We start from the raw sequence: 25,970 nt of genomic DNA, 5'->3' as shown, positions 1-25,970 counted from the left end.
AAGGCCAGCTGGCCTGGGTCTGGAAAAGCCTGGGATAAAACCGGACTCTCTGAACATAGCGGACAATGAGGACTACTGAGAACTCAAGAACAATGGCAATGGGTTTCTGATCCTACTGCACGCACTGGCTTTGTGGGAGCCTAGGCAGTTTGGATGCTCAACTTACTAGACCTGGATGGAGGTGGGGGTTCCTTGGACTTCCCACAGGACAGGGAACTCTGATTGCTTTTCGGGCTGAGCGGGGGGGGGGGGGGGACTTAATTGAGGGAGGAGGAGGGAAATGGGAGGCGGTGGCGGGGAAGAGACAGAAATCCTTAATAAATAAATAAATTTAAAATAAATAAATAAATAAAAGCGTCAATTATTTAGTACAGAAAGGCTAAGTTTATTGCATAAATTTGCATAGTTAATAAATTGTAATGGGGGATTCAGTCTTGTCTAAAGGGTCACAGTTTTGGTCACTACACTTTGGTGCCTCTTCCTAAGGGAAATTACATGCAATATGCATTAGTTTCCGCAACTGTAAAAGGGAGGACCTTTTGATTTTTAAACTCATTTTGTATCGTTTCATTAAATGGAGAGGGGAAATTAAAGAAAACAAAAGCAACCTTAAAGTGACTAAAATTGTAATGTGAAACAATGGGGCACATGTAGAGGGAAATGTATGCAGGCTTTTCTTTAGCCACCGTGGAAACCCAGCAGAGCCAAACCAGTTGGTTTCATAGTCCTGTCCAGTGCTACATGAATGGGACAGGAAGAATTACTACACTAGCTACATCTAAATCATTGAAATGGATATTCCACCAAATATATTTAGCACCTGAATAAGTCAGGTTTTGTGTGCCTTTTCTGAGCATCTAGAAATACATGTTAAGATATATTCCTAAAATTTAACATCTAAAAACCTGGTTTTTACGGTACTATTTTGGATTTATATTACTTACAGTACTTTTGTGGTAAAATTGACAGCCAACAAAAGTTGAATTTTTAAAATGATATTCTTTATTATTTTGAAAATAGAAATTGTATTGTATGTGAAATTTAAATCACGAATTAGGCAAATATTTTTTAAAATTAAGTATGATCATGTATAACTATAGCTGAACTACTCAATTTTAATTAACCAATACAGAATCTACAATGAAATTCTTTAAAGAATATTAAAGACAAGGCTTAGATTTTGAATTTGAGGCATAATTAAGTAATTGAGATGAAAATAATACCTTACCTGTTCATGTCATCAAGATGTTCAGCAGCAAAATAGAAGCTTTTGATTTTAGGATGGCAGGCTTTGAATGCACTGTGAATAAAACAATAAATATTTTCACTGACTTTTGGACAAATTGAAAAATGGTTTTAAGTACCTGTAACGGTGTAAATGAGTTCAGAGAGGTGAAAGAATGTAATCAAAATATATTATATAGTGGTGCATGCTTTTAATTCCAGCACTTGGAGGGGAGACACAGGTGGATCTCTGTCAGTGCGAGGCCAGCCTGGTCTACAAAGTGAGTTATAAGGACAGCCAGAGCTATATAGTGATACCTTGTCTATCATCATCACTGGTGTTTTTATGTGTTTGCACATGCAAGAGAAAAAATTTTGAGAACTGTTTGGCTCAAACTAAATAATTTGTATGGATAAAATTAATGCAATGCCTAACCTAACTTCACATACATAATGCTTCTATCACGACAGAAATAAGTAAAATTGTATGCATGCTCTGCCCTCAAAATTGCTTTCTTATACTCTCAGTTTGAAATCATCAGATAAACAAACTATAACTTAAAATCTAGAAAATTACAAAATAAATTATCCTTTCCCCCCTCCTCTCTCCAAGTAAAATGAACTTACTATTTCTTGCGGCATTCACTGGCTCTATCAATTTTAAATTCAGGCAGACTGATGAATCCTTCTGCTTTTTCATCCTAAAGAAGCAACACTTTTGATTAGTGTATCATACCAAGGAAGTCTGAAGCTAATTATACCATGTAGGTGTGATGTAGATACTTAGAGTAATAAATGTGCTACTCATTTTGTTCTTAATTCTACTTACATTTCATAAATTCTACATATCCATAAATTAAAGGAAATTTTAATATTTTGAAAACTTAGAATGTTTAAAAACTAAAATATATACATTATTTTTATATTAATATGAGGATAGAAAATAATTTATAAAGTAAAATATGCTTTATAATTTTTTGAGGGGCTGAAAAATAAAAACAAATTGGGGCCTGAAGAAGTAGTTCAGTGGTAGAGTACTCATTTGTGCAGGATGTATTGAGCTCTGGGTTTGATCTTTAGAACATAAACCAAAAAAAGTAAAAGGAACCGTTTCAGACCAGATACACAAAACAGCTATACATTTTTAGTACAAAATTTTCCATCATTTAGAAAGGTGTGATTTATGTTCTGTGTATGAGAGTTTTATCAGAATTCATGTACAAGCAACATGTGCATGTCTGTTGCCTGACAGAGGTCAGAAGATGGCACCAAATCCCCGGAAACTGAAATTACAATAGGTTGTGAGCCACCATGTAGGTGCTAGAAACAAGTGCTGACTAAATCGCTCCGGCCCCCTTTTCGATCACTTGTAATATTTAGATATAAAATATGGAGTTGCTTACCAATTCAAATTTTCTTTCATAGCAATTTTTTAATCAAATTTGATTTTTTTTATATAACAATTTTTTAGGGTATTCAATAGTTTGGAAATTAAATAGGTCAACTTGATTTTCAAATATGCAGTTTTAGATATCTCTCTTACATAATACCATTTTTAATCTAAAAAATTAATAAAATTCATAAGTACTCCTCCCTTAAATAGTAGTTAATAAAACCAGGGTAGGTATATTATTCAAAGCCTTATATTAGTCTCGAGTTTAATCAAGTATGAAGTGATTCGGTGGCTAAATCTTGTCCCTTGCTCTGGCTGTAACAAAGCTTTGTAGATGTTTACCATTCCAAAATTGTACTGGAACTGCTACACCAGTCCACAACTCTTTCTGTATCAAACTGAAGTAAGATTACTCTCCCTTCCATTATTTTAATGAAAAAAAGCTACTCTCAGTTCCCTTTTCCCGTGTATATATGCATTTGCGTTATTTCTATTATTAATGAACTATGCAAAAGTTAAAAGTTTGAGCTGTAGATAGCAACTGAAATTTATGTTATGTACAGAAAGAGTATTAAATTTTTGTCTTTAAATATTTTTTCAATCTTGCGTTAAAGAAAATGCTTCCATTTGACTTCTAGCTTACGTTACTTTTGATGGCCTTAATTTAAAACTTGAAATATATTTGGAATATTATCTCTTCATAATGATGCAACATAAAATACTCTATTTCCCTAAAATAACAATAAGGTTTTCCTGGAATATGTACTACAAAAATATTCATTTATATTTTACATGAGTAACAGTAATAACAACTTGTCAATGATTAAAATATAGGCACTAATTAATAAAACACGCAAAAATTTCATCCTTTATAATTTGAAAGATAGACTATAATTTAGTATATGCAGAAAACAGATTGTCTTATAAATTAGTCTAGAAGTAAATCACAATAAAGAAAAACAGAGATACTGTATTTTGATGCTACTTGATATGCATCCAAATTTGGTATATCTAGCAAATAAAATGTATTCATATTTGCTTACTATAAACAAGACATACTTAGTGAGACAGATTTTTATTTCATTATATGACTGCCATAAATTATCAAAACAAGAAATAATATTTTCACATAAGAATATAGGAAATTATTATTTTAAGATTTTCCAAATAAGTCTTCATTGAATAACATTATTTGAACATTTAGCATTTTGTCAGACATGGTTCATTTATTTATCTCTAAGAAAGCTTAGTTTGATATGCATCATTATTTTCGTTTTTGCAGATGAAGAGATAAATACAATTGGTCAAGTAGTGTAATTCCTGAGTCTGCTCTTTCAGCATGATGTAAGACAGCAGCGTAATAGCTTGTTCAGGGAACATCAAATTCTCTAGATAGTGCACGTTACAAGCAAAGTTCTAATAATTATGGTAACTTTAAGGAATTACCCTTTAAATGCAAATTGTTTAATATCTTAGTATCCTATTTGTATAAAACTGCAAGTACCCTATATGTACACATATATTAATCTATATGTTTATAATACACCAAAGTAGTAGATAGGTACAGCAAACAAGTAATGTTGTGTCAAGCAGAAAAAAAAATCAACTAATAAAACACACTTTGACAATTCAGTGAGATACATGACTGATTGTTACATGATTAGTCTAGATACAAATATGTTATACCAAACAAACTAGAAAAGTTGTAAGAACAATTAAAACACATTAAACATGCCCCTTCCCTCAAGTTGTCCAATTGTAATGGATACTTAATTTCAATATTAGTCTACTAGTTCATTTTTTTTTCTTTAGGAGAAACTGAAATAAATTGAAACAATTACTGACTTCAGTTGCTAAGCAGTCCCCTCTTTCAAAGCAGAAAAAGAAAATCCCTATAAAACTTTGAGCAAGAGCTTTTAAAAATCTCTGTTTTTAGTTAAACTATAACATTAGTTGCTTGGTATCTTTAGAAACGGAGAATTTCTCCATATTTTAATTGTGCTTCAGATATGTTGCTACATTAGAAAAATGGAGCAACAGGTCATCCAGAATGCTGAAGATGGATCCCGAATTGGCTTGAGGGTGATACGATCTAAAATCATATGTCTCAAATTTTGACAATTATTGTTACAGATAATGAACCGATGAGAACACAAATGTGCTCTGTCTTACCTCTTCATTAATGTACCAGTACAGGGATGCATCCTTCAGGACAAACCAGTACTTCTTCCATTTCTGTGAAAAATAGCTCTTTGCATCTTTCTTTTTCCAAAGCCATCCCTCACAGTCACCACGGCCAAGATCCTTGCAAGAAATTCGTCTTTTGCTCTTGCCTGCTATGGCTCCTAAAGATAGTAAGTAGCAACACTCTTAATTTTGGAATGTGCATAAAGATAAGAGATTAATTCATAAACCCTAAAAGCAAGTAAGACACTATCAATCTTAAAATTATCATTTTCTAATTGTGTTATCACAGAAAATACAGGCATCTTTGATGCCTTTTCTTCCACATATGATGACAACATAATTGGAAATAGCAATTTTCATCTCAAGACTTGTTGGGATCACATGATATCAAAGGATCTGCATGGTAATTAATCCGAAACCATACTGGCTTCAAGGCAATGAGAGAATTAATGAAATATGCTGGTGATTATTATCGTAGTACAAAAGAAGTTCAAGTTTTGTTTTCTTTTATTACCTTTGTTCTTCTTCTTTGATTTGTGCTGCAGAGAGGACTGCTGAAATGTCTGAAATTAAAGATAGGGAAGATTATTATCTCACATGCAGAGTGTGAACCAGAGAACCATGGGCTACACAGAACTCTCACCAGCTGAATGATGACGCGAAACCCGGGTTAGAGAAGTGCTTCTCCCCATTAATATTTCAAAATAAATGCATACAATGACATTCCTTTCTCATCTTCCATGGACCAGGAGAAGACTTGTCAGGATCCTCGTTTTGTTGAGCAATTCCAGGGCACAACACATTGGTGAAAGAAAATGTTCTCACCACCGCACACATAGCTGTGCCCTTAGAGAAACTCCGTGTGGTTTCTAACACAACATCTCATCTGGTTCTTACATAATCAGACAAACCAGAAGGCAAATGTCTCTTTTATTTCTGTCTCCCTTAAGTCTCTAAATCTATAAGCACTTTGATCAATGGAATCAGCACTCCAGTTCCTCATATCTGCTTCTGACATAGGAACCTGCCCACTCCTCAACTACCAAACCCCACTACTATATGGCTGGTATTTTGAACATGTCCCAGCCACTGCCTCTAATATTTGTGGATTATAATGTCCAATACCACTGTCCTATCAATGAAACAGTATTGTGTCATCTAAATCATTGACCATACCATGCAATTATAACTGTATATCTTTCCTACCTACTTTCCCTGGGATATTATAATGGTTCATTTGCACTATTCCATGTATCTAGTTATAGCTAAACAACTCAATACTAAGTACATATTCAACAGTTTACTATGTCTGGAGGAAAAACAGAGCTGTACTGACTCACCTAACTTCCAATTAATGACTATAGGTTACTGATTCTAGTTAGATAACATATAAATTTTCACTGGTATAATAAGACGAATTATGATTAAGTAACTAAGAGAGAACAGAGACTGCCTGTGTATTAGGTCACAGGCATTTTTTCAAGTGAATGTTCTTGTAACAATTTTTTCTTTTTTTTACACAAGCAAATAAGGGTTAAATAGATTTTGATTATATAAAATTTTCCTGTTTTAGTTGAATAATAAATTCACATTAATATTTAATATATTACTTCCTAAAATAGTATATTTCTATAATTTTTTTGTTGTGTGCATGATTTATAAATATATTGATGGGTACCTGCTACAGTCAGCCAATCTCTTGATATACAGTGTAATCCAGAAATATAATTACCCAACACCCTAAATGTTTATGTTGTCTTGCATGTATATAAATACACATAAGTGTATTTATAGAAACACATATCAATATATAAATATATGCAAACATAGTAACCTTTGCATGAATCATGTTTATAGAAATTCACAGTTACTGAGAGAATACATAAAAGACAAAACTCATTATGGATATTGGTATTTCCGGCTAGTGTGTTTAATATATTCCCATCTATTTTTTGCATGAAATTACTCACTCAGTTTCTTCCTTTTGTGTCCCCTCATGTAATCTTAGCTTTCTAGCTCATTACTCTTAAACATGACAAATCTGAGACGATGTCTGTTTTTTTTCAGAAGCTATCAAGATTAATAACAGCTAATAAGAACTGGGTTATTTAATGTGTTATGCCTTTTATACTTCTTAGTTCAGTTTATTATGGTGCTAGACATCAATGCACGTTTGACATATGTCCTATTACTAAGCTATGTCTGAGGCCTCCTCCTATGCTTTCTGTATACCATTCCTTAAAGTTTCAAGGTCTTAAAAATTTACAGAAAAAATAGTTCATGTTCTCCAGGTTTTCTTTAACAAGATAATTTTGCCTTTCCATATAAACACGCAATATTTCCATAAAGATTATGATTTCAGAGTACTATATGGTTGAAAACTAAGAACTTCCAGGTATGTAATAAATGTAGCCACATTAAAAAAATCAGATGTTTTATGAATATAAATGAGGAACATCTTTGATATTTCCTTATTTTTCAAATGACATTGATATTCTATAAGATGAAAGGATTAATTGCTTTAAGGAAACCTTTTCTGGTTCATGCTAAAATAAAATATATCTCTTAGAGGCTCTTGTATAATAGACTAAGAATTAAATTCTATTTTTATGCTCAAAATTATAAAAATAAATTTGAATAACAGTTTGGCTGGGTATATCTTCAATTTAAAATAATGAACAATTTAAAAATAACTTTTATTAAAGGATTTCACTAGTTACCTCAGGCTGGCCTCAAACTCTACATCCTCCAGTCTCAGTAACTTGACTGCTGGGATTTCAGGTATGAGTCTCCATGCCTAGCTTCAGAGTGGCAATTTGAACATTTTATGTTTTTGGCATTTAATGTTGCCCTTACGACATCTCTATCTACTCTACTAAATTCTATGTTTAGTCTTCCATTAGCTTTTAAGATATTTTTCTCATTATCAATATTCTACACTTTTATTAAGTGTCCAAATTATAATTTATCCTAATCTCATTGAGTATTCATTAGGTTGCATTATTTCTTCTATTCTGCACACTTTCAGTTATTATTTATTTCAAACTTTGTCTTTACCAGCTCCTTTTTCTCTAGATGAATGTTGGCATTTGTCAAGTTATCACCTATTTTTATTTCATGTTTTTCCTTTCATCATTCTGCATTGTCCTTTAAGTAAATTAATTCTTTTCCATTTTATTTAATTCTCTCTGATTATATCCAATAAACTTTATCTTATCTATTATACTTATTTAACTGACAATATTTTTACATTTAAGGATATTTATATTATATGTAAGAATAGCCAGTTGGTACTGATTCTAGAACAGCAACCATTTTCGAGTTTTGTGTTTTGTTTTGAAATTGAAGTACTTTTGTAATTGTGCTATATTTTTATTTAGTGTGTAACATATCACCTGGTTGTTCAGTTCACTGCCTTTTCTTCAGTATCAACTTATTTTAGACACTTCAAAATTTTAGATCAAGTAGAAACTTCTTTCTTTTCTGCCCAAGACTTTTGCTGTATCCTGGTGCGGGAGAATTGTCTGTATTCTGTCAATCATGTTATAGATAAACGCTGATTGGCCAGACAGGAAATATAGGTGGGAAAAAAAAGACAGGAAGTAGAAATGACGTAATGAGAACAGGAGAATTCTGGGAAGGAGGAAGTTGATTCCTCCCACTCCTGCCCAGACCACAGAAGCAGCAGGATGTCATCTGCCCCACTGAAAACAGGTACTGAGCCACGTGGCTAACATAGATCAGAAAAATGGGTTAATCAAGATGTGAGAGTTAGCCAGTGAGAGGCTAGAGCTAATGGGCCAATCAGCTTTATAACTTATAGAGATCTATGTGTGATTTTCTTTGGGGCTAAACAGTTGTGGGGTAAAGGGCAGGACAGAAACCCAAACAAGCAGGCCTGGCCCTGTTCATGTTACAGTATTCTGCCTCTATTTCTTGGGTCCTTTCAGACACTAACCAGGACGTTTTGTGATGACAAGGCCTGATGTCTCACTAATGCAGCTCACGTTTGGGAGGCTTGCCCATGTTTCTGAGTAAAAGGTTGTTTTTATATCCTGTTGACACCAGGAATTATCTTTGGCCTTGGGTTTTATCTTTAGCAAAACATACTCACAGATATGGATCCACCTCTCTTTGACTTTCTAATTTCAACCATAGAGTTAATTATTAATTTCCCAACACTGCTAATCTCAATTTGGTTCCAGGTTCTCATTAAAGAACCTGTGGCCATCTCTCTTTCCTAGAGGATAGAGAGAAGTTTTCCCTTTCTGATATCTATTTCTACCCACTTACTTACCTACATACCTCTCCCTCTCTCTCTCTCTCTCTCTCTCTCTCTCTCTCTCTCTCTCTCTCTCCATCTCTCTCTATCTATGTATCTATCTATCTATCTTACTATGACCATCTGTCTGCTTGTTTTATTGCTATGTATTTAAGGCAGAATGAATCTGAAAGCATATGCAGGAGAGAGAAGTGTGTATGTGTGTATGTGTGTGTGTGTGTGTGAGAGAGAGAGATTAAAATATAAGCTTATAATGTTTATTGATCATCAAAAATTGATTCATTTTCAAAGCATCATGAAAGCCAGTTCTTTTCAAAGCTCTATCACAATCTATCTGAAGAACATATTGGTTAGCATTCAGGCATTATTCTGGCCTGTCAATGGCAGGATGCACTCACCAGTACTCAGGCAGTATACTGATCTGCTTAGAGTCCTGATAACTTCATCAGCTGTGTCCCTACAGTTAAGTCCCCTCATAAAAGGTGGCCCCATCCACCTCCTCTCTCTCTCTCTCTCTCTCTCTCTCTCTCTCTCTCTCTCTCTCTCTCTCTCTCTCTCTCTCCCTCTCTATCCCTCTCTTTTTTTCTTTCCCACTGCATCTGTCTCCAGATGCCAGTCTCGTCCCTTCCCTCCTCCCAATAAAATATCCACCATGTGAGCTCTGTCCCATGATGGCAATTCTCTCTCCTGCTGTATTTTAAATAACATTGGTGTTGTGATCTCAGCAGATTCTTCTGGTGCTTCCTCCTGCCCACCAGCAGTCCAAAGCATGCCAGAACCCTGGAATCTTGTCCACATACAACAGTCTCACTTCTGCAACTAATGGATCACTGGACCCCTTCATCCTACACCGGTACTGTTGGTGAGCCCTCCTTCTCTGATTATTTCCCATGAGTGAGAATTTGTCTCGTGATTGTGGTTTCTTGCCTCCATAACAAGCCCTGATATCAGGCAACCACTTGTCTCTTGGGGCTGAGCACTCCCACGGTCCCCGTACATTTGGGTGATGACCTGCTGGCCAGCTTATGCCTTCTCATCTCTCGGGCTCAGAGCCCTGACCCCTGGTCTGTGTTTGATGAATCACTGAGCAGCATGTGCCTTCTCAAATCCAATACTCTCTGAATTCCTGGGATGCTAGGAATTGCAGACCCTTGGATCTTATTTCTCTATCTCACTTGTGGGATCTGCGTTGTCCACTGTAAACTTTGTTCCATGCTCTCTCTCTGTTCTCTCTCCTTGCTCCTCTACTCAGCTATGAAACCTGTTAAGCCGCCTTTCCCCCTTTCATTAAATAAACAGTATCAAATGAAAAAAACCTGGGATATTATACCTTTGACTCTTCTTATTTCATTAAAGAATCCCAATGTTAAGTTTCCACAGCAACAGCCTGCCTCTGCTGCCAAAGTAGTTACATGAAACTAGGTTCCTTTCCGCCATCAGCTATGTGACACAAGTACCCTTTAAAACTATCTGCCAGGCAGAGTTCATTCTCTTTGCTTGTCTCTTGGCTTAACTACTTTGTCTCCAGTTTACTCTCTTGCCCTTTCTCTCTCTTGTTTCTCTCCTTCCTCTTATAGGTCTGCCTCTCTCAAGTCTGTACTCTGACACGGCCTTTGACTCTTCTGCCCTCCCCATTCCCTAATAAGCCTCTTGGACTAACTCTGTGCGTGTGACCTGTCTGCTCAGTGGCAGGGCCCAACAAAGGGGCCCATTTTCTCCACTTTCTTTGCTCCAAAACCTGCTTATATCTGTCTGCTATTCCTTTCTAAATGTCCTGTTGAAGTCTGCTACAACGAGGGAGCCAAGAAATGGAGAAGCCAGCTTCCCTTGGTTTTCACTATCTTTTAATTTATTCAACTCCTGTTTAATGTTATATATATATATATATATAATGTGTGTATGTGTGCGTGTGCATGCTTGTGTGTACAAGTATGTGACTTAGATTTAACTCTGTATGTGTGAATGTAAGCTAGATTTAACTTTGTGTATGTAACTTGGATTCAACTGTGTGTATGTGTACATATAACTATTGTTTAGTAAAACATGTTTTAAACAGCCACCATATCGCTTCTCTTCCATCTTGGCTGGTGACCCCATCATGATATAGGCAGCCACGTGGCTGGCAGCCATCTTTTACTAAGGTTAAAGCATATACTTCTTAGTCCTAATGAGTTCTGTTCACTGTATTTCCTTCTAGACTAAGGAAGCAACAAGTCTCAAATATTTTAGATTGGTATGGAGTTTTGTATGATGATAAAACTATATGGTCAAATTTTTTACAACATATTGTATATGTGATTCAACTCTGCTTTAAAATATATTCTATATGGTGATAAAAATTTAAGGTTATAAAGAACAATTCAGACTAACAAAAGCTAACTTAGAGATTTACACATATGTACTTATGTCTTTGCCAAGTGTTCAACACCAAGCTTCTAGTTTTATGAAAGCTGCTAACATATTGTAAACTGTTAAGAAATACAAGTTAATAGTCATTGTATAAATGATCAAGTTCTTTAATTGTATTCATGCTAAGTACTGACATAATTAATTACAAGGATAAGCCTTACCTCGTCCCTTGTATATGTTTTCAGACTTAATCATAAAACAAGTAACTAGAAACAGAGTTTGTCTACTTAGATATACCTAATAGACACACAGTCCTCAAATGCTCAGAGATCTGTGGAATATGGCTTTAAAATATTTAATTAAAAAGGCCTTTTGTAATAGAGAGACATGCCACCTCCTGGGAACACCCTATTTCCTCCAAAGAAGATGGATAGGCACAGCTTTGATGCTGTTTGAGGACTAGGCTAGAGGTAGCTTTGTCGGTTTAACAGCAGGAACCAAGGCTTCAGCTGCCTTTTCAGTTCTCTGTGTAAAATTTAGGTCACAGGCCTCACTCTCCAGAGTTAATACTAGGTCTAGACACAATTTGCCTCGTTACCAGTCTCAACAACGAGATAAACTCACAACTTCTTACCATCCCTTTGATTAAAGGAATTTACTCTGCAGTGACTGTTGAGTGGTCAGCCACCTGTGTGTCCTGGCGGATTAGATAAATGGCGCTTTCAGGTTTGTTTACATGAAGAGGGAAAGCTTAAGTGGTGCTAAGGAGGAAGTGATCTGAGATGTATAAGAGAATGAAATATCTCAGATTTCTTTCCCTCACTATACTACTGTGATATAAAACTCCAAACATTCACAGTCTTAGAAGTAATCGATGGAATTCTGATAAACTGCTAATCTAGTTCTGGCAGAGTACTACTCATGATATCACTGTATTATCATAGCCATAAGCTCAGGATTTTAAATTCCCTTTAGTTGTTTTCTAATTATAGACTTAAAAGGTGCTTTTCATTGTGCAGAAAACATCTATCACAGTTTTTGGATAGAAGAAAGAGTTTTAATGCCTACAACCAAGATCGTTTCTGGAGTGAGTATATTGCCATTTCTACAATATGGATTTCAGTATAGGGTCTAAACAGTGGGAATGCTAATGTGTCTAAAACCTATCTTTTCATGAACTCTAGGAATTCTTATAAGCTCCAGGGAGTCGACTTGGATTCACCTCAAACAAGTGAGATGTACCCCTCAATTAAGTACTGTCAATCAACAGCCTAAGCCTCCCAACCTTTCCCTGGTCTTAGGACTCCCGTCCCTCAATTATCAAGACCTAAGAAAAAAATTCTCCCTAAACTTAAATTTGTCCGCTGCTCTGCCAGCATCTTGCCAGGCCCCACAGACCTCGAAGAGCAGTGAAACAGCCAGCTATGCTAGGACTTGCCCAGCACCCCAGCTTTTTCATTCCCCCAAAATGCAACACCTCCAGGTCAGCAGGAAGCAGTTCTGAAAACTCCAACACCCTCATCCCTGTCCCACCTGCTATCGCCTTTAACTCTTCACCTTTGAATAAAAAACAAAAAGGGAGGAATGTTAGCACTCAGTATTATGCTGGTCTGTCACCCGGCAGGATGCACTTGTGAGGACTCAGGCAGTACTCTGTCTATCCTGCTCAGAGTCTGGACAACGTCATCAGCTAGGTTGCTACAGCTACGTTGCTACAGCTGCATTACCCTCATAAAAGACGGTCCTGATTGCCTCCCCTCTCTCTCTGCCTCTCCCTCCCTTTGCTCTCTTTCACCGCACCTGTCTCCAGAGGCCAGTCTTGGTCCTTCCCTCTTTCACTTTCCTTTCCCTAATAAAAATACCCTTTAGTGCGTCCTGCTGTATGATGCTGTCTCTCTCTTTCCTGCCATTTTTAATAATATAACACTATTCATTAAGCTTTTTTGATGGTCCCAATAAGAAGCATTTTCTGTTACCTTTTTAAATAGTAAATATGCATAGCTATAATCATTTAAAATATTTATTTTTATTTAATGTGTATAGGTAAATTTTGTCTGCATGTATGTCTGGGTACCATGTGTATACACTACCCACAGAAGTGTGCATTGGATCACCTGGAACTAGAATTACCTACATCTCTTAGTACATGTGGGTGGGTACTGGTAGTTAAGTTGGATCCTCTAGAAGAACAGACAATACTTTTAACCATCGAGCCTTCTCTCTAGCCCCTAATAATCACTCTACTTCATTAAAACCTTAACTGAACAAAAATGATTAATGGCATTTTCTTCATGGTTCACCTGCCAAAGTTACATAGTACACTGCATATATCCTAAGATTATTCTGTCTACAAACATGAATATCAAGGTTAACACTACCTCTTTGTGAATAGTACTGTTTATCTTATTTAGTATGCAGTATCTACTTAGAGCAAACTGTTAAGCTAGATAGAAAATAGCCATTAGCAGGCTCGGAGGTCAATAAGTATGGATCTGTCCTTCACACTTGCCTTTGGACCCCATCACACATTTTCCTAGGCAACAAAGACAAAAAGGCAAGCTCTGCAATTGCTCTTTTTCAAGAAGAAAAATGCTACATGAAAATACTGAGAGAGGAGGTATCAGAGTTTTCTCAAAGCCTATTAAGGGTATCCTACTTCCCCTTGACTGAGTTTGATCACTGGTGCTGCGTGGAGACATGACACTCCAGTTTCTCTCAAAGATAGCAGCCCCCACCCCTCCCATGCCCAGTGCAGTTATCTAAAGATCTTTGCAGCTACTGTGTGACAATCCAATTTAAAATTAACTTTTCCCCCTCCATTCTATCTACTAAGCCAAATCCCAACCATGTCTTTCCTGACACTGGCCATTTTTATTCATCCCCTGGAGGCCCCATTCCTCCATGTAACTTTGTGCAGACTTCTACTCCCGAGGCTGCCCCCTTTGCCTTTCTCTAGCTTAATGGCCTTCAAGATTCCTTCTGAGTCGTGTTCAGACATTTTCTAAGATTAAATGTAATGCTATTTTTAATTATCTTTAGGTTATCTCTCCTAAATCTTGTAATCAGTTTCTAAAATTAACATTTGAAAGTGCCAGACTCAAATCATCAAAAAGTAAGCTAATTAGTATTTGAGATAAACCTGCTAGGGGCAAAGTCTGGTAAAACCCATTTGTGTTTTTTTTTTTTTGTCTCAAAATCAAATTGTATCTAAATTTTTGCATTTTAGTTAGCTTTAAAAAAAGGCACAGAACTATTTTCACTTAATAGTCCCCAAATTATAGACACATTCATACATTGTTAAAAGTCATGAGAATCATTATTATCATCACACAAAGAGTTAAAAAAGAAACAAAAAATAAATTGTGCAGAAGTTTCTTAGTTAATTTCAGAATTTCTAGGGGCAGAGACAGTTTTTTGCCCCACTGCTATCTTAGAAACCATCCCATGCTTAGAAAAGGCTAGTCAACTACAGCTCTCTCTACAGCATACCAAGGTAGCAAGGGATATTTTATAGTTACATAAATCACAGCAGCGATCAGTTATTCTATTTTAAATGATTCAACAGAGCCCAGTGACTCAATAGAGTCCTCGAACATTCCTGTTACATGGAAGTTATCCCAACTATTTCAACAGATTTCTAAATCTGCTTTTAAAAAACTTCCAGATCAATAAGGCCTGCCCAACAAATGGGATTATTATTAGATTATAGGCTTCTCCCTTTAAGACACTGGTAACTCTGCAAAGACCTCACAGCTTGAAGAATCAAGCCAAGGTTCCTCCTAGAGCTGAGAGATTCTTATGATGAGGATTAAAATACACAGGTCTCTGAAGAGAAAAAGGAAACCCAAGACAAAGGAGACCTAAGCATGCCTCCCCCGAAGGCTTTGACTGCAGCAACATCAGAGCACTGCCTCTTTTGCCACCTCTAATGCCTCTGAGAGCTCTCTTTAACTACAGTAGTCTTTGGGACTGGAGACATGGCTCAGTGAATAAGAATATTTGTTATACTTTTGGAGGGCCTGGGTCCAGTTTCCAGCACCCACATGGTGGCTCATGACCATCCATAACCACAGTTTCAGGGGTCTGACACTCTTCTGACTTCCAAGGGTACCAGGCATGCACACACTGTACATGTATACATGTAGCAAAAACACACATAAAATAAATAAATAAACAAATCAAGCAATAATAGCTCAGAGAGTTCAACGGAAGAACTCCAAAAGACAAAACTGTACCAAAAGGTTCAAAAGAACCCAAAGTTGCCAAAAAACACAAAAGCAAACTGGAAAGCAAAACTCAAAGAAATTATTAAAAATCACAGCTTCTTAAAAACCAAAACTAACCCCAAAGACTCGTTTTTCAGCTTCATGAAATACATACAAAAACCAACAGACATCAAAAGTGAGTGGGGAAAGCCCATGGGCCTCAACCCCAAGAACTACAGTCAACTACAGAATGCTGAGAGTAGAAGTATTCTTCCCCCAGGGAAGAACACAATTTGCTATCCAATACCAAATGGTCAGCCCTGAAAACATATAGACAAATAACATTACACAGATGGAACAGGTTATATTTATGAATATATCTGTATATAAATGTGTGTAACACTAATTAATGAAAAAAGAGACCTTCAACTGAAAAGAGAAAAGGAGTCTATGGGAGGGTTTAGAGGGAGGATAGGGAAAGGAGAAGTGATGTAATTATATTATCATCACAAAAAAAGCAACAGATGCCAGTTCTTATGAAACAACAGAAAAATGTCCCTAGAGTAAACAAACTCCAGTAGCTGCTAGGAACTTCCATCTTTCCCCTTCCTTTCAGGGACAACTTGCTGCAGGCAGCAGGCATTTCAAAAGGTATGGGTATTCTTGCCATAGCTGCCATTATTACCAGATGGAAGGAGTCATAACCTGTGTCCCAACAACAAGCCAGGCTCAGTCACATGTCCCCAACAGGCCAAACTAACAGTCCAAGTAGAAGAGGGAGATTTATTCAATATGGTCCTACTGGGAAGAGCCAGGCTTCTACTTTCTCTTTTAACAGTACATAAGAAAAACATGCTTTTACAGAATGAAAAGTCCCTTTAATTTTTTTAAGAATGTTCTACATACTCTGATCTTTAACAACTTCTGAATTTATATCCTAACCAGGATGTCTTGATTGATTTATATAGGCTGCCCGTTTCAGTTGATTTAATATGAATAACACTGATATAATACTCGCCATCTGTCAAATGTGCTACTCAGTCTTCTATATTCAAGTAAATGCTATTCATTTTTTTCCCATCCTATTGGGTAATGTATAAAATCTTGGAGTAAAGTTCACCTCCTTTTTGTTCTTTTTTTTTTTTTTTACAGCCTATAGATAAACCATAAACGAGTTGGACAAGATTGTCACATATATTTGTAGTCTCCTTTTATGATTACCACTCTTGTCTAAGCCACCATCTTTAGTTACCTTGATTACTGACAGGTATCCTTACCATTCTCTCTGCTTTTGTTTTTAACCTCTCCAATTTAAATACAAGAGCCAGTGTGATCCTATTAAAATGTTCAGAATATTTTAATTCCTACATGTAATACTCTCCAATGCTTTCTCATTCTGATTATACATTCATATCTTTTCCTAATCTTGAACATGATGTGTTCCCTTATTACTTTTTACCATTTACTCTCCTTCTCATTAACTTTATTCCAGCCATAATGACTGATTCCCTATCAAGCCAAAGTACAGGTCTATCTCACAGTCTTTACTCTTGCTGTTACCTCAATGTTCCTTCACCCAGACATTATTAGGGCTTACTCTAAATCTCCTTTAAGTAATTACTTAAATGTTTACTTTAAAAATAATTTCAGCATTCTTTATATAAAATTGTTAGTCCTCCTGCAGTTAACACTCCCTGTTTGATTTTTCTTCTTAGAATTTAACAACAAATATGCTTATATTTCTTATTTATTGCACAGACTTCTTTTCAAGTATGAACTCCAATAAAGAATTATTTTTTATACACTGTTTTGTCCTCTGCCTATAATGGGGCTTAATATAAACTGAGTTCCTGGTTGTGAATGAATAACGACTGAGCAAAACACCAGCAAAGAGCCCATGATATAATCTTAACTAGCTGGTTATTTTAACCTACAAAGTTATTGGGCGGTGGTAGACAACAAACCAGTTGTCTTCTGTGCAGTAATCCATATGTGCAGAATATTCCTAGATATATGTTTTTTAGTAGACCATTCCTTTGGGGATATCAAGAAAATTCTTTTTTATTAGTCTTCTTTAGCATTATTTGCACTGAGATTGTTTTAGAACATTTAACATATTAAATTCAAGCTGTGGTTGACCAAAGTACATTAAATCTGTGTCAAAAGATATTTATGCAAATAATTATATGATGAATTATGAATGGATGTCTTGAAATTGTAATTCCATGCAAAAAAATAGAATGTGCTAAAATAAAAAGCCATTATGAAAGTATTGCTGATCTTCTTCTTAACCATGGTGATGCATGCAATAGGATTCTGTTTGGCTATAAAAGATCCTTTTTCAGACATTTGCCTGAAAAGACCATTTGTTTTTCATTTGCCCACAGATGTTCTCTTCAAACTTCATTCTCCAGTCTTTTGGATGAAGAAGTGTGTGTGTGTGGGGGGGGTGTGTGGTGGTAATTTGGGTCATTCTTATCCTGAAATTTTCAGAAGCACTTATTTTAATTGTAGAAGAAAATGACAGTTTCTGTGTTGCATTTTGAAAGCTCAGCTACTATTAAATTCTCAAGTTGCAAATTACTGCACTTATGGAAAAATTTGCAATCAAAATACTCTCTTGTTGCAATATAGCAACTTTCTTTCACTGTAATTTTCCACAAAGTTCCAAGATTTCTTCAGTGACTAGTCAAACCAATAGCATCCCTTCGTCTACGTAAGACAAGAAGGTGCTTAGCAATTTGAAGTACTTCGGATAAGTGAGAGCTGCTTCTACATATTTAATTTTTCAAATAAACAAATAAACAAAATTATTTGAAGTCTTAAATATTTTATAAAGTAAAACACTTTATCTCTTACTATCTAATTATTATATTTTGGCAGTAAAAGAGCATAAATATGAGAAGTGGAGTATATGCTAATAGCACTAAATATTAAATAAACAAATCTTCTATTTGCAAGAAACAGCATAGAGCTTAACTGGTTAGTTGCTGGTGGTGATACTCTTACTCATGTACAACATGAAATAAACTTGGAACAGAGGCAAGTAACACTCGATGTTTCAGTTCAGTGGGGGTAATGTAGTTCTTGGCTCTTCATGAATCTGAACTTTTTTCGACTAAAATGTATTCACATTGACTCAAAATTCATGCTTTGAAAACATAATCAATAAAGCTAATATGATATAGAATGATAGTTTAGATGAGGCTACATTCTCTTCAAACTACTTAGATTAAACACAGTCAATGATTATTAAGAATGACTTTTTCCCAGCTTATGTAGGAAAGAATATGACTGAAGCTTGTGCGATATCCTATCTTATGCAAAGCTTCTTTTTACTTACTACAGTTGTATAGAGAAGGGTATGGAGAAGGAGAAGGGGGTGATTAATGCCTGTTAACAAGAATCACCAAAAAATAAAAATAAAAAATAAAAAAGCAAAAAAAAAAAGAATTACCCATTTAGAAAATAGAAACCATCATTCTAAGATCATGATAATTATTTACTGAGGGATTATTCTGTGTTAGATACAATATTAGGAACATGATGTAAGTTATCAATTTTCATTCTTACCAAAACCCAAACTAAACCACCACCACCACCACCACCACCACCACCACCACCACCACCACCACCACCAAAATCAGCTGTAAAGAGGGTATCATTGACACTCTAGTAAGCAAGAGAAAACCGAGGCATGGAATGCAAAGCTGCTCACTCAGGATCACCTAAGGAAGGGCAGAGTAAAATTCAATCCTATGTCTGTCAATTCTGTGCTCCTAACCACCACATGCACTGCTGCCTTCAAAGTAGTATATAATCATAGTAGCCATTTGAAGAAGAAGAAATATGTCACAAATGTCACAAAATGACACCAAAGCAATCATCTATGAATGCTTTCTGACATGTGATACAAGTTCACAGCTATATTGAAAGGAAGGATTCTACAAAACAGAAAAAGGTAATATGTTAGTGGAGATAATTTAAATCAGTAACCCCTAGCTACAATTTTATGCTACATCAATTTATTTAGGAAGACATATTGTTCTGTAGGTCAGAGAGGATGATTTACTCTTATAATATCACAATATGAAGGGTCATGTTAACGTCTCAGTTTTGTAAATGAGACGGAATTTAAGGTATGAAAGGTCAGAAAGCTTAGCCAAAGTAGACAGGGATGGAAGTGTAGTCACATTTTATCTCGCCTATTAACGGCGGTAAATGAAAGCTGCAGTTTGAAAACCCCATGCCAATACAAGAATGAGGAAAGCATGGATCTGAAGAAGAGCCTGCATCTGTACTAATTCGTTATGCTGGAGAAATCTCCTGCAGCCCATTCACTGTTACACACACATTTTTTTTCCATTAGAGTCATTCCTAATTAATTAAAAAAAATCATTGAAATTACTTGGCTCTGAGTCTCATGTTGTGTTTTTTTCCCTCCTGTCTATTTAGGCAGAAACCATCTGTTTTGATCACTACTGGCTACTCAGCTCCTCACATGATACCTGTTAAAAACACAAATCAAGCAGTTACTAAATGATGGAGGAAGGTCATTGGTTAAGTAATAAAGAAATTGCTTGGCCTCATAGGTTAAAACATAGGTGGGAGGCGTAAACAGAACAGAATGCTGGGAGGAAGAGGAAGTGAGCTCAGACTCGACAGCTCTGCTCTCTGGAGCAGAGGCCATGCTCCCCTCTCCCGGGCAGACGCGAAGCTCCGACCCAGGATGGACATAGGCTAGAATCTTCCCGGTAAGCGCACCTTGGGGTGCTACACACATTATTAGAAATGGGCTAGTCCAGGTGCGAGAGTTAGCCAAGAAGAGGCTAGATATAATGGGCCAAGCAGTGTTTAAAAGAATACAGTGTCCGTGTAATTATTTTGGGGCATAAGCTAGCAGGCAGCCGGGGTGCTGGGGACGCAGCCCCGCAGCTCCTCATACTACAACTAAACACCTGAGTGTGTGCAGAACTGTGGTATAGGCTGTAAGTTACATACATAATCTGTCAGTACATCCTGTCTACTTATGTTCCAAACATATCCTGAGTGTAATTCTGCTCACTACTTTTACTTTAGCATACAGGCTTGAAGCTGTTCTACCCTCTCACTTGATTTGACCCTATCCTATCTTATCTCCCTACTTCCATTCTTATCCCCAGCTCCTTCAAACCATTCGATATACAGCTGAGATAATAACTGAGAATATTCAGTTTTCGTTAGGAATGGAACGCAGTGCCAATGGAGCAACACTCTAGAAGAACCGGAAGACTTGACTTAGAAGTCTCCATATTGTAATCCCTATTCCAGTTCTACGTTTGCTGTCATGTCATTAAACTATTAGTGACTTCAGTTTTCTTATGTGTAAGATCAAGGATTTCAATCAGACTACTAACTTTATTTGAATGCCATTTGTAACTGAATAGCAGGTAATTAGTCATCCATGTGAATGTAATTACTGATAACTTAGGATTTAAATGCACCTGTTTCAATACCAAAAGCTAGATGGCTCTTTAAAAAAACACCGTTTAAGCTCCACCACATATGGAAATAAGTTAACACCAGCCACATTAGATACAGTTATTTTGGGTATCTGACTGTTATGTATAATTAACATATATTTTGTACTTGAAACAGGTGGAAAGTCTTTAAAAGGTACACGTAGAAATACAGCAGCTACTGCTCTGAACTTTTCTGTTTGTCAGAAACTGTTGGCATATCGATATCAGAGAAATCGGGGCAGGTTTGCCAGTCTTTTGTGACAAAGAGATGAGAATAACCAGAAAAAAAGGAACACAAAGTGACCTAATATCTGGAATCAAAAGACAAGAAAATAAGTTATATATAAAACGAAGAGAGTAACAATAAAAAAGAATCACTTCTAGAAGAGAAGGCACAAAATCTAAGTATCTCAACTGAATTGTGGTATGGTGCTTTTTATTAACAATGATATAGCTAAATCACAATTACTGAAAAACTTTTCTGACTATTAACATAATGGTTTTCTCTGGAAAAAGAGTCTGAGATCAAACAGTTTTTCCTGGTTAAATTTAGTTTCAGACAATAATGTAGACATTTACTATCATGGAATTCTTTTCTGTCAGTGGACTTTGTTTCAGGAAAGCTAGCTTTTATCTTAATTTCTTAGTGGATAAAAGTATGTTTATGTCAAACTCTTACTCTGGGATATTTTTGCCTAATACACAATACAAAACGTCTAAGATAACTATTTCAAATGAAGCTATACATACCAGTTGTGTGAGGTTTTCTTGATCTGGAGTTTTTTTCTTAATAGAAATATTTCTCAAAGAATACACAAGATCAAATTCAGATGTTGATTTAAAAAGTTTTCAAAGTTACCACTTGCAATCACCTCATTGAGAGATATCTCATCTTTTTCTACTCTGACACTGCATTGTACAGTAAGAGTTGATATTAGCATGAAAAGAAGCTGGGCAGGATCAATTTAGAGCACTTGCTGGGCTGCCAGAGGACCCAAGTATGGTTTCCAGTATCCATATGGTTTTTTCAAACAATGCTTTTTAAAAAACTGTTTTCAAGAAACTAGGCTGTAATAGTCATCAGCAATTATGCCTGAACATATTTCATTAAGAGGAAAGTATGTAAGATTTAGACACAAATTAGCAAGGAAGAAAATTCAAAATTTGCAGACATGGGAATTAAAGACTGTATGGAAATAGAAAACACTATCCTGAGTGAGGTAACCCAGACCCAAAAAGATAAATATGGGATGTACTCACTCATAATTGGTTTCTAGCCATAAACAAGGGTCACGGAGTCTACAATTGGTGATCCCAAAGAAGCTAAGTAAGAAGGTGAACCAAAGGAAAAACATATAGTTGTCCTCTTGGCTATGGGAAGTAGACAAAATTGCCGGGGAGAAAATTGAGATCTTGGGGGTGGGGTGGGATGGGGGTAAGGGGAGATGGGGAGAGAAAAGGGAGAAGGGGAGAATGGGGGGAGCATGGGGAAAAAGGAGGATTGGGATAAAGGAAGGTTAGATAGGGGAGCACGGAAGCACAATTCTTAGTTAAGGGAGCCACCTTAGAGTTGGCAAGAGACTTGAACCTAGAGTGGCTCCCAGATGCCCAAGCCGAGGTCCCCAGTTAGTTCCTTGGGCAGCTGAGGATAGGGAACCTGAAATGACCCTATCCTATAGCAATACTGACGAATATCTTGCATATCATCATAGAACCTTCATCTGGTGATGGATGGAGATAGAGACAGAGACCCACACTGGAGCACTGGACTGAGCTCCCAAGGTCCCAATGAGGAGCAGAAGGAGGGAGAACATGAGCAAAGAATTCGGGACCACAAGGGGTGCACCCACCCACTGAGACAGTGGAGCTGATGTATTGGGAGCTCACCAAGGCCAGCTGGACTGTGACTGAAAAAGCATGGGATAAAACTGGACTCTCTGATCATGGCGAACAATGAGGGCTGATGAGAAGCCAAGGACAATGGTTTTGAACCTACGTAATGTGCTGGCTTTGTGGGAGCCTAGCCAGTTTGGATGTTCACCTTCCTAGGAATGGACGGAGGGGGGAGGACCTAGGACTTACCACAGGGCAGGGAACCCTGACTGCTCTTTGGACTGGAGAGGGAGGGGGAGAGGAGTGGGGGGAGGGGGAGAAGGGTGGGAGGAGGGGGAGGGAAATGGGAGGCTGGAAGGAGGTGGAAACTTGTTTTTTTTTTCTCCTTTTCTCAATAAAAAAATGGGAAAAAAAGACATTAAACAATAATAAATTTGTAGTTTAGAGGAAATAGATCAATTCCTCCCAAAACTACAAATCACTTTTGTCAAGTTCGAGTGTGTTGAAACCATCAAGTGGACTGTATATTTAAGAATTTAGTGAAGAAAAGAATGTGCCATAAGTTATAGCCTTACAGTCATAGCGGACTGTCACAGAGTTCTGAAGGTAAGGTAATTTTGCTAGTTTGATTAAACTTCTGATGTGTGGTTAAATGAGTTAAGGTAGCGATGCAATATGAGTAGTTATCATGGGAGCAAAATAACTTCTTGTTTATAAAATTTGAGGTTGCTTCTTGACAGTAGAAATAAGTAGCACAGGTTTATCAAATACAAGAAAGTGAGGGTTTTCAAAGGCAAGTATGTATTCAAAGAATTTGCAGTGACTGACCTTAGTAATCAAGTCAAAGGTCTCCAATTTGGAATTTGTCCCCCCTCCCCCTAAGGGCAACAAGGAATTCGTAGTAAGTTTAAAACTTAATAAATTTAAATTTATTAAATTCCTAATTTAATTGTTCTGTGTTCTGCTTTATATGGTCCCTTAATGATTAAACTAGATTTTGTGTTTTGCTTCCTGGCCGTCATTAATCAGTAACTAGCAGAATAAGATCCACATTTGCTCAAACGTGGAACAGAAAAAACCGGCTTTGAGAACTTGTTTTATATAGTATTAGGAGACATCACCTTCAAAGTGAGACGATATTAGTGAATCTTTTTGTTTGTTCAACGCTGAATTTTAAAAAGAAAATGAATGAGAGAATTTAATATATTTACCTATGTTAAAGATCAATACATTTTAGGAATTTAATCAGTTTCTTAGGAATTTCTAAGATAAAAATCAAAGTATCATACACCAGGCTTACAAATACTTAAAAAAACTCCACAAAACAGTAAAGTGAAATCGAATAACTCTAAACTTAATTAACATAAGTTTTTTGAGACATGGTCTCAATATGTAGTCTAAGCTAACCTTAAATTTGTGGTTCTCCTGCCTCAGCTTCCCAAATGCCAGGGTTATAAGCACTTAAATCACTTGGCTTTGGTTCTAATTTCAACATTTCTCTATTTAAACATATCTTTTCATGATTCATTACATTTCTTTAATAGTTATAGAACCATTCAGATTACACACTTCATCTTGAGTCAGCTTTGTGATTTTTGGGAAATTGATCAATTTCTTTTTAACTAAGAATTCTTTTATTGTTTAGTGCCAATTAGGCCTGAAGTAATGTACAGTTTTTCACTCCTAAATTTGGTAATTTGAGTGTTTTCTTTTTTCTTTCCTTAGTCTTGCTAGATGTTTGTCAATACATTAAAAAATCTCACAGCTATTGATTATATTGCTTCGTTTTTCTGCGTATTCAGTTTCACGGAGACTCCTCTTTACTAAGTCTTCTTTCTGCTTTTCTGGTGAGATAGCACCTTGCTATGCAGACCAGGCTGGCTTAATACTTGCAGTCCTTCTGCTCGCACTTCCCAAGTGTTGAGATTATAGGCATGCAACAGTATGTCTAGTTTCCTATTTTAATCTTGAGGTAGGAGTGGAAATCATGAACACTTCTTTCCTTTAATACAAGAAAAAAAATTGAGACACGGTCTCACATCGTAGCCTTGGCTGGCCTGCAACTCACTATGTAGATTAGGCTGTCCTCAAATTTATAGATCTTTCCCTGTTTCTGCCTTCCAAGAGCTAGGACTAAAGGTGTGAGCCAGAACTACTGGCCCGACACAATAATATATTGTTACAAATTCTCTAAGTATTTTAATTTTCTTGAGACTTTCTTTTATCTAAGGATTATTCAGTAGTATGCTGTTTAATTTCAAGAAGTTGGATATTAATTTCCGTTTTGTTACTGATTTCCTTTTTTTTAAAATGATCAACAGTGCATACTTTGCATTTTTCTTTTCTTTTAAAATTAAACTTTGTTTTATGGCCCAAGATATGATCTCATCCCGATGAATGGCCAATGTATGCTTGAAAGGAATATATAACATGTTAGGTAGCTGTCTTAGTTACGGTTACTATTCCTGTGAGAAACGCCACAACCAAAAACAACTTGGGGGAGGCAAGGGGTTTATTTGCCTTACACTTCCACATTGCTGTTCACTATTGAAGGAATCCACGACAGGAACTCAAACAGGGCATGAACCTGGAGGCAGGAGCTGATGCAGAGGCTATGGAGGAGTGCTGCTTACTGGCTTACATCAGCCCAGGGATGGCACTGCTCACAATGAGCTGGACCCTCTACCATCAATCACTAAATAAGAAAATGCCCAATGGGCCTATGTACAGCTGGATCTTATGAAGGTGTTTTCTTAATTGAGTTCCCTCCTCTCAGATGACTTTTTTTTTAAAAAAAAAAACCTAATAAATTTTTAATTAGAATGCTTTCCTTCTCTTTTAAACAGAACAACAACAACAACAACAACAAAAAAAACCAGATTACATCAAACCAGAACTTTTCAAATACCTAATTATTATACACATTCCCATCTGTCTTATAGGGAGGACTCTTGGTCAGCTTAAGAGTTTCAGGTAAAATAAGCTGCATAATAGTA

General features: G+C 36.3%; 1 protein-coding gene across 5 annotated transcripts in view; it reads right to left on the bottom strand.

Moving 5' to 3' along the window:
- Window positions 1-25,970, bottom strand: part of LOC121441191 (connector enhancer of kinase suppressor of ras 2) — a 217,155-nt gene that overhangs the window by 45,622 nt on the left and 145,563 nt on the right. For all 5 annotated transcript variants that reach the window (XM_041642326.1, XM_041642327.1, XM_041642328.1 and 2 more), the window contains 4 exons: window positions 5,319-5,367; window positions 4,790-4,962; window positions 1,852-1,925; window positions 1,229-1,300 (listed from right to left, as the gene is read on the bottom strand). In XM_041642326.1, coding sequence (XP_041498260.1) covers window positions 1,229-1,300; window positions 1,852-1,925; window positions 4,790-4,962; window positions 5,319-5,367 — 368 coding nt within the window. The remainder of the gene's footprint in view (window positions 1-1,228; window positions 1,301-1,851; window positions 1,926-4,789; window positions 4,963-5,318; window positions 5,368-25,970) is intronic.

Source organism: Microtus oregoni, unplaced genomic scaffold (assembly GCF_018167655.1).
Source record: "Microtus oregoni isolate MIOR12 unplaced genomic scaffold, Mior012 000074F_000, whole genome shotgun sequence".
Taxonomy (NCBI): Eukaryota; Metazoa; Chordata; class Mammalia; order Rodentia; family Cricetidae; genus Microtus; species Microtus oregoni.
Note: the sequence above shows the minus strand (reverse complement) of the source record. Positions and strands in the feature narration are given on the sequence as shown.